Source organism: Ochotona curzoniae, unplaced genomic scaffold (genome assembly GCF_017591425.1).
Source record: "Ochotona curzoniae isolate NIBS_2020 unplaced genomic scaffold, NIBS_Ocur_1.0 scaffold_1037, whole genome shotgun sequence".
NCBI classification, from domain to species: domain Eukaryota; kingdom Metazoa; phylum Chordata; class Mammalia; order Lagomorpha; family Ochotonidae; genus Ochotona; species Ochotona curzoniae.
In genome coordinates, this window is record NW_024467083.1 from 30,100,915 (window position 1) to 30,120,351 (window position 19,437).

General features: G+C 48.1%; 2 protein-coding genes across 4 annotated transcripts; both read right to left on the reverse strand.

The window, feature by feature from the left end:
• Positions 1 to 132: 132 nt before the first annotated feature.
• Positions 133 to 3,651, reverse strand: TMOD4 (tropomodulin 4). 2 transcript variants are annotated; one of them, XM_040998743.1, is made up of 9 exons: positions 3,489 to 3,651; positions 3,147 to 3,303; positions 2,767 to 2,883; positions 2,206 to 2,295; positions 1,897 to 2,027; positions 1,697 to 1,804; positions 1,189 to 1,332; positions 597 to 741; positions 133 to 239 (listed from the first exon to the last, which is right to left on the reverse strand). In XM_040998743.1, exons 1-9 carry the CDS (start codon positions 3,609 to 3,611, stop codon positions 217 to 219), a joined length of 1,038 nt encoding a protein of 345 aa, XP_040854677.1. In that variant the 5' UTR covers positions 3,612 to 3,651; the 3' UTR covers positions 133 to 216. The 2 variants fall into 2 exon arrangements, with proteins under 2 accessions (XP_040854677.1, XP_040854678.1); XM_040998744.1 differs by lacking the exons at positions 2,206 to 2,295; positions 2,767 to 2,883.
• Positions 3,652 to 5,509: 1,858 nt separating this feature from the next.
• On the reverse strand, positions 5,510 to 14,824 carry VPS72 (vacuolar protein sorting 72 homolog). Of its 2 annotated transcripts, none has more exons than XM_040998845.1 (6): positions 14,621 to 14,824; positions 10,785 to 10,937; positions 10,499 to 10,613; positions 9,978 to 10,154; positions 6,292 to 6,436; positions 5,510 to 6,114 (listed from the first exon to the last, which is right to left on the reverse strand). In XM_040998845.1, the coding sequence occupies exons 1-6, from the start codon at positions 14,735 to 14,737 to the stop codon at positions 5,703 to 5,705; spliced, it is 1,119 nt and encodes a 372-aa protein (XP_040854779.1). In that variant the 5' UTR covers positions 14,738 to 14,824; the 3' UTR covers positions 5,510 to 5,702. The 2 variants fall into 2 exon arrangements, with proteins under 2 accessions (XP_040854779.1, XP_040854781.1); XM_040998847.1 differs by having other exon boundaries at positions 5,510 to 6,081; positions 14,621 to 14,806.
• Positions 14,825 to 19,437: the final 4,613 nt, after the last annotated feature.

Genomic DNA, 19,437 nt, shown 5'->3' on the forward strand with positions numbered 1-19,437 from the left:
TAACCTGAACTGCCCTGCCTGCTGGTCCCCAGGGTATAAATAATCCCCCTCCTGAACTGGCAGGAATTTGGGGGGTTAATGCCAAGATTCCCAGCATGAAGGCCAAGACAAGAGGCAGGCTGAGAGGACAGCGGGCCTTTATTTACAGGAAAGGGGGATAGAGGAGGATTGACATGTCCACGGCACCGGCTCTGGCTGGCAAAAGGAAAGGCTGTGTCATCTCTTCTTTTGCTGGCGACCTGCAAAGGGGCAAGAGGAAATCCATGTCTTTCTCCCATCTCCTGCTTCTGGCAAAGGCACTCATGCCCTTCCCAGTTCCTCAGCCAGACTCATAAAGTGGTAGCGTGTTTGGGCCACCTGACCGGTCCACCTCCCCATTAACAAAACAAAAATAAGGAGGCACACCACAAATAAAAACATCATGATTCCAAACTAGTATAATTATGTCTAGCTTCCTTTCCTCCTCTCTATGGTCTGTGTTTGGGGGCAGGGAGACTTCTATGTTCGGATTCTTTCTGGGATTTAAACTTCTCACATGAAATCACTTCCTGACCCTCTGCCACGCACACACCACACCACATTTGCAGTTGACTCACGCAGCTCGTTGTTTCGGGTCATGGCCTGGGCTGCCCGCGCTCGTGGTCCCTGCTGTGTAAAGTGGTAGCCGAAGCGCACAATAGAGGGACATTGCTCTAGTACAGTGGCCATCTCCATCTCCACTGCATCACCAGGCCACTGGCGCTGTAGGAGGGAGATGGGAAAGCTGTCAGCCACTGTTCTCCATCCTAGACCACAGACTCCTTCAAGTAAGACATTGAGGCTAGTGTTTCCAGAGTGGGGGCAAAGAAACAATGAAAGGTTGGGGCTAGCACAATGGCTCAACTCACTATTCCTCAACCTCCAAGTATCAGCATACCACACGGGCACCTGGTTGTGTCCCAGCTGCTCCACTTCCCATCCAGCTCCCTGCTTGTGGCCTGGGAAAACTGAAGGATGGTCCAAAGCCTTGGGACCCTGTATCCACATGGGAGACCTGGAAGAGAAGCTCCTGGCTTCTGACTAGCTCAGCTCCGGCTGTTGTGGTCATTTGGTGAGTGAACCAGTGGTTGAAAAATCTTTTTCTCTGTCTCTCCTCTCTAAATCTGCCTTTCCTATGAAAATAAATAACCCAGAGATGAGAATGCTGACCTGATTGTCTACACGGAGCTCGGTGAGTGTGTCATTCTCCCGAACTGCTTTCAGCACAGCCATGAGCCCTATGCTGCTAATGAAGTTGGATTCGATGTTCAGGCTCTGGACGCTACGATTCTCACGCAACATGTCAGCCACCGCCTGGGGAGCAGGGATTTGGGTTAGAATTAACAGTTTCACAGACAACTGAGGAGAGAAAGCACAGGAGCAAGAGAGAAACATGATTGAAACAAGTCCTTGAGGAGCTGCAGGTGGGGTAGGCGAGACAAAGTGGTAGGAAAAACTGGGAGACTGTGCAGTGGAATTCGGCGATGTTAGAAAGGATTGATGCTCATTGGGGAAATGATCTCTGGGTTTCAGACTGGGGAGCCTTAGGACGGCAGATCAGTATCTCCTTAAAGGTGTCCCTAACAAAGCGTGGTGGGGATAGCACCACTTAACACAACCCTATGAGGTGGGGCATGTCAAGGTGTGGCAGAGGGTTGTAGATGTCTTCTAGTCTTACATTGGCAATAGGGTCACCACTCCTTGTGGCCACCAGACTGAAACTCCGGACATAGGTGTTTGTCTTCATTGCCTCACATAACTCACTTAGCATGGGTATTGGGATATCCTATGGAGCAAAAGAGAAGAAGGAAAGTTAAGGGACTCTCGTATGTCAGTAGTTATCCCAGTGTCATGCCTGGGAGGATGGGAGTCAAATACCTGTATGTTGTTGAGATTTACTTCCTCTAACTCCTTGTCATTGCTTCGAACCCTCTTTAAGATCTCCTCGATGTTGGCAGGATTTGGAGGCTCATCAGGTACTGGCTTGTACTTGTCAGGCTGTACCACACCTGGTGGGTGAAGGCAGGGAGGGACCCCAACATGGCCCCAATAAGAGCTGCATTGGCTCTTGGGTACCGTGCTCTAAGTTCTTCCCCAGATTCACCTGTTTGCACCCTTTGTGACCTTTTCTCAGATTCCAAGACTTCCTGCCCAGAGCCCCAGGGGCCATCCTTCTCAATCACTCACTGCTAATGCCTTCAGTGTTGCAGATTTCTCCGCTGCAGATGGCGTCATAGTACTGCTTGTTGCTCATCAGTGTGTACATGCCCAGAATTGCTGGAGAGGGAGAGCAGAGCAGGCACCGAGGTTTAGAAAGGACCAGGTTTAGAAGGGTTTTTAGGTCCCTCCTTCTCCCTTTTGCTGAATCTGCTGCATTTATGAGGCCTGACCATTTCTACTCTCCCAGGGGGGCCCTCAGGGGTCCCTCTGGAAGCTGTCAGAAGCAGCAGATTCTAAACCACTGAGCTAAGGCTAAGGGAAGCTGCCAGAAGATGCAGCATGCAGAGATCCAGTCCCTGAATACGCCACTTTGGTTTTTACAATCCCCCAAAATTGCTCTGTGAGATGTTAGTTTATTGAGCTAAAAGATAAGTCAGCCCCTAAATAAGAAAAACAGAAGCTATGGTCTGAGGCTCTCTTTTGGCTACCTATGTCCTAGGACAGGACCTTCAACAGCAGTCAGACTTCAAGGCAGCAGCCCTCTGACCCTGAGCCTCCAACCCTCCTCAGGTGCCCACAGCTGCCCACCTGCAATGTCACACATTTCAGCATCCGTGGCATTGGCCAGTGCCTCCTCTAGCTCAGGCTCCAGGGTGATCTGCTCCTGTGCCGGGATCTCCCTCTTGGGCTCAATATATGGTTTCCCTGATGAAGAGATAAAGGATGGTCTTCAGTTGGAGGTCATTTCCCCAAAGATGCTGGTCTCCACCTTCCTTTCCTTCTCCAGGAATGCCAGGGGACAGTGTAAGCCTGAGTCCTCAGCAAGCTCAGGACTCAATGGTCCTCTGACTTCTTGCAAGAACTGAAGGGTACAGGCTGGAAAATAAGAGGGAAGCTGGGCAGGGGAGACACAGGATAGTTGTTGGGCTCTAGGAAGTGTGTAGGCATGGAGGCCAGGGTCCTCATACCCTTCTTCTCGCCTGTGTAGGGCACCAAATCTTCACGCTCTTTGACCTCCAGTGCCTGTTGCTCCAGGTACTGTAAAAGGGCATCTCGGTCCAGGGGCCCCGTTGGGCTCTTCTTTGTCTGGTCACGTTGTCTTAGTCCAGCTGGCAGAAGCATGTTCTTAGGGACGAGTTTGGGGAAGCAAGTCAGAACTGCCTTCTGACCTATCTTTCAATTCCCCTGACACTTTTTTGTCCCCCCACGGCCCTCTTGGGAGACTCCAGACCCTATAGGTATCCCTGATCCCAACACCCTTCGCCAAATGCCTGGAAACTGCCCAAGGTGCCCTGGGCCGGAGCCCCTACCTCGGGGTCCATCTCCTGTAGCTCGCAGTCCAGCTGCTCTAGCTCCTCAGGGCTCAGGGTCCTGAGGATCTCATCTTCATCTATATCTCTGTATTTCTCCAGTTCCTTCTGATACGATGACATGGTGGCCCCCACCCCTTCCCCACTGTGTGGCACTCAGACCCTGAGAGACATTGAGAAAAGTGATTGGACAATGGAAAGAGAGACAAGGACACAATAGTGACACAAAAAAGACCAGCCACAGGGCGGAACATTGAACCCAATATTTCAGAAGTCAAACATCTACCTGGGGACAAGAAGATGGGGAAGATTAAGTTGTTTAGAGTTAAGATTAGAGTCTCCTTCTTCTTGCTTCCCCAGCTTGCAGTCACTCTGGACAGGGACCCCAGGCGTCCATGCCGGGTTTGTCTTCCCACTGTGTAAGAGAGAAATCCTGGCAGTACCCCTGCCCTATAACCTCGCCCGTCAGTGCCTCCTCCCCTCGCACAGCTGCTGGAAGTTGTGCCAGAGTACAGCGGGCTCCATGCCCAGTTCCTACGAAAAGGGGGAGAGGGATGGCAAACAGCTTCAGGAAAATCTCTCCTCTCTTCTCCATAACCCAGCCTTTTTTTCTGAACCATTTACAGCAAGCCAGCAAAGTTGAGCAAGGCAGTGTGTGTGTCTGTGTGTGTGTATAAAATTTTGTACCCTACCTTCATGACTGTTCATTATGGAGGATCCAGATTTTACTTTCTGTTTGCTAAGATTCTCACCCTAAGGGAAAGCAAGGATTTCAAGAACCTGGGGGCAGTTCCAGGTTGGGGGAAGATTGTAAGGCCTCAGAAGAAGGCACGCAGTCCCCATGGTGTGTCCCTGACTTTGGACAGGAAGGTGACACCAGACCAATGAGTGAGAAATACCTTCTCAATGGAGTAAAGGTTCTCTAAAAAGAGTCAAATTGCACAATATTTTGCAACATAAAACACACACACACAAGCAGTATATGTATCTATATACACCATGCTGAATACCAAAGACCTGGAAAATGTGAGGTACACTGACAAGGTACATTACCCAGGACAATGGCAGAAACACACACTGAATGACAGCCAGCGACAGATCATGGATTGCTCCCCACTCCTCGCCCATCTTCAGCCAGGCTCTCATCCATTCACCCCTTCTCCGCACCTACCAGTCCCAGCCGTCACCTCCCTTCTTTCTGTCCGTCAGTCTGTCTGCTTCACTGGAGCACTGTCCCGGTGGCAGGAGGAGCCCGGTGCCGGGGGAGAGGGTGGGGGAACAGTGAGCTCAGCATTTTATTATTTTAGCTCTGGCCAGGTGGGGGGTAGTGGGAGATCACATATACACAGCCCCCATACCCTGCCCAGCCCTGAGAGCCTCTAGTGGCCATGAACAGCCATGGCACCTCCTCCCAGGTATTCATTAGCAATGCATCCTGGACACTGGAGTTCTACAAGAAATCAGATAGTTCCAACCTACTATGTGCCTGCTATGGTTCAAGCTGTGAGCATCAGGTGACATAAACTTAAAGATTTTGGTTTCCATGTCTAAGATGGTTAAATTGGGCCCAGCACCACAGCCCAGCTGCTAGAAGTCCTTGCCTGGGATCACAAATGGGCACTGATTTGTATCCCAGCAGCTCCACTTCCCATTCAGCTCCCCGTTTGTGGCCTGGGAAAGCAGGCGAGGATGGCCCAAAGCCTTGGGCCCTGCATCCACATGTGGAAGGCCCGGAAGAGGCTCCTGGCTCCTGGCTTCAGATTGGCTCAATTCTGGCTGTTGTGGCCACTTGGGGAGTGAGTTAGCAGATGCAAGATCTTTCTCTTTGTCTCTCCTCTTTGAATATCTGACTTTCCTAAATAAATAAAATCTTTTTTAAAAAAAGATTGTTACAATCTAGTTGTAGGAATGAGGTATTTTAAAAAGGACAGCTTGTATTCAAGTTATCTAACAAATGCAAAGGATTCGATAAATCCATTCACTACAAATACTTTCTGTTCCCAATTCTAGATAAGACATCAGACAGAAGCAATCTATTTTATTAGGTTAAAAAAAAAACATACAACAAAACCCGTAGCAACTAGGGGAAAAGATGCAGAAAGAGGATTGGGCAAACATCAAAGATGACAAAAGGGGAGTTGCAGAGAGAGGTCAGGGAGAGGCAGGAACTCCAGGTCAGGGCAGAACAGTGGTTTCTAGGATCTAGGTATCGCTTCATTTGATGACAATTTTCTGGCGCAACGCTCGGGGCCCAGAGCCAGGGAGGGGCTCAGCAGGTGGGGGTCCAGGGCCCAGGGCCGAGGCAGTGGGCGGCAGTCCATGCGCAGTGATGTACTTCTTATAGGCCTCACGGATGATCTTGAAGGCCCGAGCAGTGGCGTAGGGTATGTCTGTAACAGGGTCTCGGTACAGAGCTGGACGGTGGGTCACTGGGCAGACCTCCCGAACAGGGATCTTCGGGGGCCGTCCTTGGGGGAACCATTCCTCAAATGTCGCATCATCACTAAAAGTGATGAAGGTACGTGAGCAGCGAGCAGGGGGTCCAGTGCCAGCATGGGGAGTCAGTGTAGAAGCTGTGGGAGCGGGATCAAGTCTGGAGGAAAAAACAGAGACAAACCACGAAGAGCTGAGATCACAGGAAGAAAAATCAACGGACTGAAGAAAAGGGAAGAGGGAGGAAGGGTCATGGAGACATCCTGAGCACTCAACTAAGTGACAGGTGGGGAAAGCAACTAGGCTGCAAGGAAAAACACAGCTGACCCCAGCAGGGAGGACCCCTTTTCTCTTCCCAAGAGTCACTCACCCTTCTACATCGACATTCTCTTCCTTGGGGCCCAGCTCCCCAATAAGTGGTACTGTCACTGAATGATAGGTGATTATGGGCCCAGGGCACTTGCGCTTCTTGTGAACCTGCTTCTTCTTGTCAGCCTCAAGCCTTTCGTATGTCTCTTCAGGATCAAAGGAAATAAGAGGGGAAGGTCAGTTTCCTTTCCTCTCATATTTGATTTCTGTCTTATTATTTCTAAGCTATTTTCCTGACCATCTAGTTATTGCCAATTACGCCAACACCCAGGGAGGCCCCCTAGCAACTTCCATCCTGTAAGTTTTCTGCTTGTCCCCCTTATTTTTTGGAGAGGCATAAAGAAACAGATGGGCATAGACACAGATAAAGCAATGAGACAGAACTCCCACTGGTTCAGTCCTCAAACGCCTTCAAGGGATCTCAGCCAGATGCTCCAGCAGGGAAGTGGGAACATAATCCCATTTGGGTGGCAGGGTCCCAGCTACCTGAGTCATCACCCCTGTCTCCCAAGGTCTGCATCAGCAGCAATCTGGAATCAAACCCACGCACTCTGATGTAGGTCATGGGTGTCTTCCCACTAAGCCGATCATTCGCCTCTGCTTGTACCTCCCAACATTCTCTCCATGCCACATTTCTCAAGCACATGAGTCTGCACCCACTCAGAGAGAACTTGGGACATCAGAATTAGAAGACTTTCTGACAACCAACTGTTTACTTCCCCAGATGCCAGAATCTCCTCTACAACAGCATGGCCACTTACTCCAGCACAACAGAGTTCTTTCCTATTCTGACTTGACATACACTTCCTGGCAAGTTAGGCCTTTTAAGGCCCTAAAGGATACAATCTGGCCTCCACGTGGAAGTTCTGTAAACACGGAACTGAATGTTCTTGTCCCAGATGAGTCTTCCCCAGGCTGACGACAAGACCTACTACACTGAACTGTTCTTCATGCAACATGGTTTGAGGCAGCCCCTCAGTTATGGCTCCCCAGTACAAGTATGCTCTTCTACTATCGTACTTGTCAGCTTATGGAAGAAGTTGCAGAGGGCAGCCTACTTAAGATTTTTTTTTTATTTGTATAGTATCCTAAAGAGAAAAATCTGGATTAATTAACTGACAATCAAAAAGTAGGAAATCATGTTAACTATACAGTTAACATACAACTATATAGTTAACATACAACTCTTAAAAAAGCAAAAAACAAAAAATAAGGAAACTTGGCAACTGCCAGTCTGCATCCCCACTGGGCGACAATTTGCTGAGGTAGTTCACGTTCCTTTCAGGCGCCTCCCCCCGCCCCACATGTGCACTCTGCGTGTTACCTCCCGGGACCAGTGACACCGCTCTGACACTGAGTTACCTCCCGGGACCAGTGACACTGCTCTGACACTGAGTTACCTCCCGGGACCAGCGACACTGCTCTGACACCGAGTTCGAATGTACTCACATACATACCAGGGGCCATGACTCACACAGAGTCATGCAGCACTGCCCACACTGCAGGCACTCAGTAAGTATTTGGCAATAATAAATAAACGAATCAAAATACTTCTGGTCATTTTCTTCTGAATGAACTCCAAACACTGCATCCTTCTTCACTGGGGACACTGTAAACACAGCCCTCTGAAGTCTGATCATAAAAGGTTCCTCTGCGGGGAAAGGCACCTGATAACAGTGGCTCAAGCTGCTGCTTGGGACACCTGTAGCCCCGATCAAACTGCCTCATCTGAGTTCTGGTTATTTCACTTCCAATCCAGCCCCTGCCAATGAACATCACGGGAGACAGCAGCTGATGGCTCCAGCACTTGAGTCCCTGTTACCCAATGGGAGATGTAGATGGATTTCTGGTCTAGCCCTAGCTACTATGGCATCTGGGGAGTGAACCAGTGATGTAGTAACTCACTCTTTCAAATACAATGAAAAAAAAATTATATTTCTTAACATATATATATATGTATATTTTTTTTTCTCAAGAAAAAGGATCCTCTGGAAACTTTTCCACTGATCAAATCTCTTTTGTATCTGACTTTTGTTGCTTTCTCTATCTTGAGCCATCCATCCAACCACTCTTCTATTCTCTGTATTCTTTTGGAACCAAGCAATCTATATTTTAAAACTATCACTAAGTGGGAAATGGTTGGATCCCCAATGAGAACAGATTCTAAGCATTTTAAGTTTGGAAACTTTTGAGATTTTCTTTAGAATATTTATGGAATTCTTGTCAATAAACATGTTCTTAAAAAAAAAAAAAAAAGGTTGGGGCCCGGCGGCACGGCCTAGCGGCTAAAGTCCTCGTCTTGAACGCCCCAAGATCCCATATGGGCACTGGTTCTAATCCCGGCAGCTCCACTTCCCATCCAGCTCCCTGCTTGTGGCCTGGGAAAGCAGTCAAGGACAGCCCAAAGCTTTGGGACCTTGCACCCGCGTGGGAGACCCGGAAGAAGTTCCTGGATCCTGGCTTCGGACCGGTATAGCATCGGCTGTTGCACTCACTTGTGGAGTAAATCATTGGATGGAAGATCTTCCTCTCTGTCTTTCCTCCTCTCTGTATATCTGCCTTTCCAATAAATAAATAAATCTTTTTTAAAAAAAAAAGGTTGGGCCCGGCGCGGTGGCACAAGTGGTTAAGTCCTCGCCTTGCACGCCCGGGATCCCATATGGGCGCCGGTTCTAATCCCGGCAGCCCCGCTTCCCTTCCAGCTCCCTGCCTGTGGCCTGGGAAAGCAGTCGAGGACGGCCCAAAGCTTTGGGAACCTGCACCCGCGTGGGAGACCCTGAAGAGGCTCCTGGCTTCGGATCGGCATAGTATCGGCCCGTTGCGCTCACTTGGGGAGTGAATCATCGGATGGAAGATCTTCCTCTCTGTCTCTCCTCTCTGTATATCCGCCTTTCCAATGAAAAAATAATAAAAATAAATCTTTAAAAAAAAAAAAAAAAAAAAAAAAAAAAAGGTTGGATCCAAGATATCTCAAGCAAATCATCTTTTATGCTACAGGGAAGTCCTATCTGACTTATGCATGTTTACCTATGTAAATAATAACATACACATATATAGTAATATATACAGGGGCATATAAGACTATAAAGCTGTAACATGTGTACAGATGTGTATTTACTCATGCATACTTCGTTTAAAAAAAAAAGCACAGGTTCATGGAAAAACAATATTACATACTGTAGGTGATCCCATCCACCATTTCTTTCAATAAAAGTATGTGCCAGAGAACATTTAAAGGTATGTACTAACTGCCTCCTCAACTTCTCAAGTCCCTGAGACTCATTATTCATAAAGAAATGTTAATTCATGATGTTGCTGTACACAATTATATCCTTAGCAGCACCTACACTGAGGAGATTTTTAGGAAGTTCTTAAAGCAAGTTTTCTTTTGTGATCTGAGCAACTCTACTGATTTTTCCACTCTCCTGTTTCATCATTAAAATATGCATTGACACTCATTTTGCGAACAAAGAATGATTCAAGCTAAAGAATCTGCCTGCAGTCTTCACTTAGATAAAAAGCAAGACAAGGATCTGAATTCACTCTTATTTTATACCAAAGAATCTCAATACGGCTTGTCCCTCACACTGGCCTAGTCCCTGGCCATTTCATTCTCCTGCTCCCCATGTCCCCTGCCTCACACTGCTGCTCCTGCGCCTTGGTCCCTCTACTTCTCTTCAGACTGACCCAGTGACCGTAAGTTGAGCTCTTCTGTGATCTTGGCCTCCCTGAGGAGCTCTTCCTGGGTCAGTGGCCGCTCACAGTGGGGTCCCTTCCGCCGCCGTGACTGGCCTTGTCTCTCCTGGACCCGAAGGAACGTTTGTCGGGTATGCTCAGCTGTAGACTGACGCATGGACTTGCGACCTGGGAAGGAGTCAGACGGGAAGAAATCTTTGAATTCATGTCTACCTCTTTATTGGTTTATCTATTTGAAAATTATATTTGGGAAGAACTTTAAACTTATATAAAAGTGCAAAAATAATACAAAGACCCTGTATTCTTTGTCCCCAACATCAACTCTTAACATTTTGCTTCATTTGCATTTCACTTTTTTTTTGTTACCCTAAATGAGCTGTGAGTTAAGCTGCATATATCATGGCTTTCCTTTCATAGCCGCAATAAAGCTGTCAACGTTAGCAAATGGAACACAGATAAAATAATTAATTATCACAGTCTAGCTTTGTTAACTGACCCAACTGCTCACTCACTGTCAGAGCCATCATCCTGCAGCTCTAGCGGCAGCAGCGCCTTCTCCTCTCGGGCCTTCTGAGAGCTGCTGGCTGGGGTGCTGACCTTCCGAGGCCTCAAGCTCTTGAGAGGCTCCTGCAGATGGAGTGGGACCAGACACCAGAGAACAGAAGAGAGCGGCAGAAAACAGATGAGGGTCTTAGTGAAAAGAAACTGGCATTGCAGCCATGGGACTGAAATGAGGGTATATGGGGTCCCCGACAGAAGGGGGCATAGGAATCAAGGAAGCCAGGAGTCCCCCTGCACCTTATAGGCTTTGGTAACCACTCGGCGCTTCCTTCTGGGCTCTTCCACTTCTCCATCGCTGGATGGTTCATCCCCTTCATCAATGTCAAAGTCGGAATCCACCTCATCCTCTGTGTCTGACTGGTCCCCTTGATATTCATCATCTCCCGACTCCTGAGGACACAGCAGGTGAGCAGGTGAGAGCTTACTGGCACTGGAGTTACCAATGCCCTTCCAGGAGGAACAGAATTCACTCTCCTGATAAGGGCTGTCCCACTCTCCTTTCCTTTCACCTGGTCAAGAAGCCCTACTTGTTGGTCTTTGGCTCTCATGTCACATGGCTCTTCCGTTAACGGAGCGCCCCTTATCTAGGACACTGTGTAAATCCTGGGGGACAAAAGCTTATGGTTTGCTCCCCACCTTGGGTGGGGGTCAGCTGGTGAAGGACAGGACATTATCACAGGAAGGAGCTTTAATACAAGGCCACATATACAGCATTGCATGGCAACTACAGGATATGATAGGAAGGCTTATTGCTACCAGCTGGTACTGGAGAAAGGTCCACACTTTGATCTCTTAGATCAGAGATTGGGAAACGTTTTCCATAAAAGGAAAGACTACAACCAGTAATGGGAGGGGGGTGTGTTGTGGAGAAATGGGCGAAGCCGAAACCTGTAACAAAGGGCATCCTATGTGGGTGTTGGTTCTTTTGTTGGCTATTCCACTTCTGATCCAGCTCTCTGCAAATTATGCACGGGAAGGCATTGGAAGACAGTCCAACTCCTCGGACCCCTGTACCCACATGGGAGACCCAGAAGAAATTCTTGGACCAGCCCAGCTCTGGTCATTGTGAACATCAGGGAAATGAACTAATGGATGGAAGATTTCTTTTCTGTCTTTTCCTCTCTTTTTTGTAACTCTGACTGTTGAAATTAATAAATCTTAAAAGAAAAACAAAACAAACAAAAGTAGTGGGCAGATCTGGGACACAGGTTTTAGCTTGGTGAACCATGCTTTAGAATCCAACAAATGGGGCCAGTGCAGTACTGTAGTGGCCTGAGCCGCTGCCTGTGATGTGCATCCCATATGGATGCCACTTCACATCACACCTATTCCACTTCTGATCCAGCTCCCCACTTACGGCCTGGGAAAGTACCAAAAAAATGGCTCAAGTCTTGGGATCCAGTACCCATGTAGGCGACCCAAACGAAGCTCCTGGCTTCAAGGTGGACCCATTTGAGGATTGAACTAGCAAATAAAAGATCTCTCTCTACACTTCTTTTTCTCTCTGTAAATCTGTGTTTCAAATAAAAATAAATCCTTTTTTTTAATTACTTATTTTTATTGGAAAGGTAGATTTCTACAGAGAGAAGAAAGAAAAGTCTTCTGTCCACTGATTCACTCCCCAAGTGGCTGCAACAGCCGGAACTGAGCTGACCCAAAGCCAGGAGCCAAGGCTTCTGCCAGGTCTCCCATGTGGGTGCAGAGTCGTAAGGCTTTGGGCTGTCTTCTGCTGCTTTCTCAGGTCATAGGCAGGATATGGATGGGAGGTAGAGCAACCAGGACTTGAACCAGCACCTGTATAGGATTCTGGCGCAAGCAAGGTGAGGATTTAGCCACTGGGCTACCACACTGGGTCCTAAAAATACATCTGAAAGAAAAGTCCACAGAATGAAGATTATCTGGGCCATGACTGTCAAACATTTAGACAGTAGAAAGATCACGCACAGATAGCAAAGCAGGAAAAGAGGCCAAGAAGTACAAGTGCACAGAGCATGCCTATGGACAGAACTGCGACTTGGGCAAAGCAGAAAAAGCTGAAAGGTTATTTCTGCTAAGAAGTGTCCTTTCCCACACTGACAACTCTAGAATGGTTCCACTCACTGCTAACACTGGAAAAGACGGCTGCATTTGATATATGGATTTACAACTTCACGCTAATAAATTCATGATTTTTACATTGCAGGCCGGCGATTTTTAATCACTTCATTCTCCTTACTTGTCCCAGCACTGATAATGATTATTGCAGCAAAGTTACTGAGAAAACTAGGTGACAAGGGTAAAAACTGTAAAACTATGTACAATGCATATTCCAAAACGTTATAGACGTGAGTTTCAGGAGCTGAAGTGGAAAATCTGAAGTATGATTTAGACCTAATGTAATACAGGTTAGGGCTAGAGTGGCAGCCACAGTGGAAAGGAAGGAAAAAAATAGTTTAGGGTGCAGGATCAGCTGGGGTGGGTAGCACCTCAAGCTTGTGACTCCCTATCCCCCCAACAACGTAGACTACTACACTAATCCTGGTGCACAGGCTGCCAGAGGAAGCAGCTAACAGACAGCAACACAGTCACTTTATATTAGCTTAGTGACGAATCAAAACTCTTCCAATACATTACGCATTACCATTGTCTTCTAGTCATTAATAAACATGACTAGATGAGAGAATGTTTATATATTACCTACAGGGCGGGGTTATATCTTAAGCCCATTGGTTCCTTTACTTAGATCTGGTTTTAGGATGTAAGGGTAAATTCTCCCTAGAATTTAGTGCTGAATTGGTTTGTGTCTCTTGAGGAACATGTATGTATGTCTGCTACTTAAAAACAAAAAGAGATGTAACTCAGTCTGGCTGCCAAGAAGCTCACAGCTCAACTCAGCATCAACTGCTCTTCCCACGCCAGGCCCGCTCTGGGGCAGTTACTTTGTTACTTTGGCTTTGTCTCTACTTTCACTGCCCCTACTTTTTGTTTCTGTCATAAGCCTCTTTAAATCCGTGTTGGAAACATTCAGAGTACATATTAAATAACGACTCATAAAATGACAGAAATAGGAAAATGGCTTCACAGGAGGGATGAGAAAGTTCTATTTTAAACCAGCCAGTTAGGGATGTGGAAGTAATGACCCAGAAAGACACCCAGCCCTGTGGAGTCTACCTTCTTTCATATCTTGAACTCTCCAGCCATCTGGAACCGCCCCCTTCAAACCACCCCTCTTACTACAGGGTAATCTTAACGAAGTACAAATCTAATTCCAGAAATGCAATGTCTCCTTCTTGCCAGCCCTACCAGTCTTTATTCCTCCAAGAAAAGGAGATTACACCTGCAGATCGCAGTCCAGGATCTCCAACCCCTTCACGGGCGTTCTTCACCCTGTCAAGCCCTAAGTTGCAGACTTGTTTTGTTTAAACATTCCCCCCACCCAGAGATCTTCATCCTGACCATCAACCTTGGGTCCTACAGTTTGCACAAGCTTATCCTACTGGATGTTTGACTGATGGTGAACCGGGTCTGTCCTCGCGTCGGAATCGGGGGTACACACAGAAAACGTTTTTCAGACAGTCCCGCTGAGCTGATCACCATCCACATCCTCGGCGCACTCCGCCTACGCAATGTGTATGGAAAGGGATGGCTTCAGTTAATAAATATTTAGAATGTGCAGGCCCAATGCGGACGCCGCACGCAGCACCACAGGGATCATGCTGAAGTAAGAGCTGCTGTAACTTCACGGAGCTTAGGGATCTAACAGCAAATGACAAACCAGTCCACAAGCCAAGCCTCGCGCTGTGAAGGCACGAATGCTCCAAGGAGAAATGTTTCCAGCCAAACACTAACACCGAAGCCCCGAAGTTGAAAAGGAGCGGGCGACTTCCTTCGACACCCGGCAGGTGAGCGTCAGGAGAGCCACACTCCGGGGGCGCCCCGACCTGGGACCCCCTCCCGCCGCCCCTCGAGGCCGCCCCTTCCGGGACCGCAGGTCCCCCCTCTCCCTCCGGAGACTCCCCGCCCCCTTCTTTGTCCAGGGGCTTTCCTTCTCTCCGCTTCCCCCACCCCCTCACTTCCTGGGCCCCGACTCTTGCCTCGGTGAAACCCCCATAAGTCGTCTGATAGAATTCATCTTCCTCCTCCGCCTCCAGGAGCCCAGAAAGCCGGTTCCCGGCGGTCTTCCGGGGGGCCCGGCCCCCGGCCAAACTCATGTCGCCCACGGAGCCTGCGCCGCCGCCTCTCCCCCAGCGCCGTGCTCGGCTCGGAGCTCGGCACTCGACGCCACTGCCTGCGGAGCGGAGGCCGCCGCGGGTGGGAGGGAGCCGTCGGCAGGCAGAAGCAGCGGAACGTCGAGAGGTTCGCGGCCCCGCCCCCTGAGGCTTCTTGGGTATTCAGCCCCGCCCACTCCTGCCTTGAGCCCCCAAACCACCTGCCAATGAGTCCTCCCCTGATGGTGACACTAGGATTAACTACAGAATGTGGCAGTCAACAGATTTTTTTAATGTTTTTTTAAAAGATTTATTTTTATTATTATTATTTTTTCATTGGAAAGGCAGATATACAGAGAGGAGAGACAGAGGAAGATCTTCTGTCCGATGATTCACTCCCCAAGTGAGCACAACGGCCGATGCTATGCCGATCCGAAGCCAGGAGCCTCTTCCGGGTCTCCCACATGGGTGCAGGGTCCCAAAGCTTTGGGCCATCCTCGACTGCTTTCCCGGGCCACAGGCAGGGAGCTGGAAGGGAAGTGGGGCTGCCGGGATAGAACCGGCGCCCATATGGGATCCCGGGCGTGCAAGGCGAGGACCTTAACCACTGCACCGTGCCGGGCCCTAAAAAAGTTTTTTAAGGTTTATTTATTTGAAAGAATTACTGAGAGAAAGAGGCAGAGAAAAGAGAGAAAGAGACCTTCCGTCCGTGGGTGCACTCCCCAGATGGCCATTATGTGGGGTGGAGCTGGGGTTGGGGTTGGACCAGGCTGACTCCAGGAGCCTGAAACACCATCGTGGGTGGCAGGGGCCTAAGCACTCTGGGTGCTCCTCTGCTGCTTTCCCCAAAGGCGCAGGCAGGGAGCTGGATGACAAGGGCAGCAACTGGGACATGAGCCGGTCTTCAGATGGCGTGCCAGCATTGTAGGTGGTGGCTTAACCCCACAGACCTCAGTGCTGACACCAACAAATATTCTTTCAGAAGTCAGTGTCCTATGTTCCAGTCTGTTTTTCATTTTGATGCCAACAGAAACCTTTCAACAAATGCGGACTACTAACTTTCCTCTCAAAAACTTTTCATGGAGGCCTGCTTGGAGGGCCACTGCATTGACCCTTCCCTGGAATGTCAGCATTTCCTATGGGCCATGGTTTCAAGCCCTGCTGTTTCACTTCCGACCCAACTGCCAGGTAATATGGCTGAAAAGCAGCAGATTGCCCAAATGCTTAGGCCCTGCCACCCACATGGGAGAGCAGGATGGAATTCCTAGCTCCTGGTGTGGGCTTGGCCCTGCCCTAGCTGTTGCATCTGTTTGTGGAATGGATGGAAAAGCTGTCTTTTTTTTTTTTCCCCTTCCTCTTTCTATGTAACTCTACCTTTATATAAATATATCATCTTAAAATCTTTAAGGGCCTAGCACATTAGCCTAGTGACTAAAGTGCTTGCCTTGCACGTGCCGGGATCCCATATGGGCGCCAGTTCCCAGCTGCGCCACTTCCCATCCAGCTCCCTGCCTGTGGCCTGGGAAAGCAGTCAAGTACAGCCCAAAGCCTTTGGACCCTGCCACCTGTGTTGCAGGCCTAGAAGAGACTCCTGGCTCCTGGCTTTAGATCAACTCAGCTCCAGCCGTTGCAGCTGCTTAGGGAATGAACCAGTGGATGGAGGATCCTCCTCTCTGTATCTCCTTCTTTCTGTATATCTGACTTTTTAAAATAAGTAAATCTTAAAAAAAAGAAGGATGCAGTTTGAGTCTGAGCAGTTAAAGCTCTAGCTGCATAGCCTTGAGTGAGTTACTTTATATTCCTGGATGTCTTTCCATCTGTAAAATTAGGGCCAACACTGTGGTGTACAGGAAGAAGCTTCCACATATGAGGTCCTATATGGATCATGGTTGGAGTCTTGGCTGCTTCACTTCCCATCCAGCTCCCTGCTTGTGATCTGGGAAAGCAGTAGAGGATGGCCAAAAGCCTTAGGACCCTGTACCTGCTTAGGAGACCCAGACAAAGCTCTTGGCTCCTGGCTTTGGATTGGCTCAGCTCCAGCCATTTTGGCCCCTTGGGTAGTGTACCTGAGGATGGAAGATATTTCTATCGTTCTCTCTGTAAATCGCCTTTGCAGTAAAAATAATAAAACAGATCTCTTTTTTAAAGATTTATTTTTATTTTTATTACAAAGTCAGATACACAGAGAGGAGGAGAGACAGAGAGGAAGATCTTCTGTCCGATGATTCACTCCCCAGGTGAGCACAACAACCAGTGCTGTGCCAATCTGAAGCCAGGAGCCTGGAACTTCCTCCAGGTCTCCCACGTGGGTGCAGGGTCCCAATGCTTTGGGCCGTCCTCCACTGCTTTCCCAGGTCACAAGCAGGGAGCTGGCTGGGAAGTGGAGCCACTGGCTTTAGAACTGGTGCCTATATGGGATCCTGGGGCGTTCAAGGCAAGGACTTCTAGCTGCTAGGCCACCATGCAGGGCCAAAAATGGATCTTTGGATCTTTAAAACAAACAAACAAACAAAAAAACAACAACAACAAAACAACCATCATTGGGAGGTGGTAACTGCTGTTAGCCTGGCATCCATAATCCTGGATAATTAGCCTCTCCTGTCCTTCTAGTCACACCTCTTGCTACATTGTCCTATTCCAACATCACTCCTCTAAGATACCCAAGTCCATCATGCCTTTGTGCCTGTTCTTCTCCTTAGGAGCCCTTTCATTGGTACATGGAAAAAAATTCTAATTTTATAGGGTGGTGAAGCTTTCCTGTGTATTATCATCTCTCTTTCCAGGCACAGTTCCCACAACCACTGAGATCATGATTCTTTGGGATAATGCCAATCTCAAATAAGTCTGTAGTACTGTTAAAACTTGGTGTCATCTGTTTACTTTTTTTTTTTTTAGCTTAAAAATGTAATTCTTGGGCCCAGCAAGGTTACCTAGTGGCTGAAATCCTCACCTTGCATTCACCAGAATCCCATGTGGGTGCCAGTTCTTGTCCCAGCAGCCCCATTTCCCTTCCAGGTCCCTGCTTCTGGCCTGGGAAAGCAGTCAAGGATGGCCCAAAGCCTTGGGATCCTGCACCCACAAGGGAGACCTGGAAGGCGTTCCTGTCTCCTGGCTTCAGATCAGCTCAGCTCTGATCTGCGGCCACTTGGGGAGTAAATCAGAATGGCCTAGTGGCTAAATCCTCACCTTACATACACCAGGAATTCATATGGTTGCTGGTTCATGTTCCAGTACCCTATTTTCCATCCAGGTCCTTGCTTGTCATCTGGGAAAACATTGGAGGATGGTGCAAAGCCTTGGGACCCTGCACCCATGCAGGAAGCCCAGGGCGAATCTCCTGGCTCCTGGCTTCAGATCAGCTTTGCTCCTGCCGTTGTAGCCACTTGGGAAGTCAACCAACAGACAGAAGATCATTCTCTCTGTACACCTGCCTTTCCAAAAAAAAAAAAAAAAAAAAAAAGAAAGAAAAGAAATATTCAAAAAAGGGGAATTATTCTAAAACTTAAAGGATGCACTCACATGAACTTACATCATCTGTATGTGTGGCCCTATTATTGGCACAAGGATTTTCCCTGTTTCCTTAAGTACATATTCGGTAAGCTCCCTTTTCCGTTTCCTTGGAGGCTCTAAGCTAACAGGTCGTGTCCTGCCCTGCTTCCACGCCCTGCCACGTCACCCCAGTTTGGCTATGCCAGGAATGTTCCTAGGGAAGAGTAGCTGTATGACTCAGAAGGCACCCTAGGGATTACATGGAGGTAGAGACAAAGTTTAGGGGGAAAAAATGGGAGACATTCGCTTCTTAAAATACCTATAATTTTACTTTTGCCTGCATCCATTCAAATATTTAGGAGATAGGCTGTGCCAGGCACTATTTTACAAGCTTGAGATATAAAAATGGCTACGATATGATCTTTGCCCTGAAGAGATCAGCTTATGAGGAAGATAAACAGGTAAACAGACTGACATAATACAAGACTGTATGTATCAAAGTAGTTATTTTATGGTGCACAAGAGATAAACAACGATCTATAAGAAGCTACAAGAAAACAGGGATTTCTTATTTGAGTAGGGCTGACATCAGATTCACAGATCAGCCCCTAGGGAGAAAAGATCCCTGTTGGATAACCCTTGTCATTCAGGAATTTATTGGTTATTCCCGCTGTTGAAATCAGAGATAGCCTTGTCTCTACATTAGCTAGTTTCTATGGTAACTCAGGGAATAACAGCAAGCCCAGTGCCTTTTTTGGGAATAAAAGTAATGTATTACAAAATTTTGATTTCCTGAAGGCCAATGAGCCAAATCCTCTGTCTTACACCCCCTGGTTCCTGCTTTTTAGTTGGGTGGGAGATACAGGAATAAGGCCATCATAAATTACGTCAATATGACACTGCTAGAGAATTACAAATGACAACCCAATCTCTCCTGTGGCTATCTTGGCATGTGAAGGAAACCCAACTGGCCAGCAGGTGGCAATAGGGAGAGGCTGAGATCTCTGCGGAGGACATTCTACACACACTGGAGGTCCTGGGTTTCCTTTGGTGGGCCTGTTGACATCTCACTTCCGGATGTCAACAAAACCGAGGATTTTCCCATTCTCTTCATATTTGTTCATTCCACGTATAAAGACTGGGGCATCATATGTGCACAAGAGGAGTGGAAGATAGCAAGGGTGAACCAAACCCAGGCCTCACCCTCCAGAAGC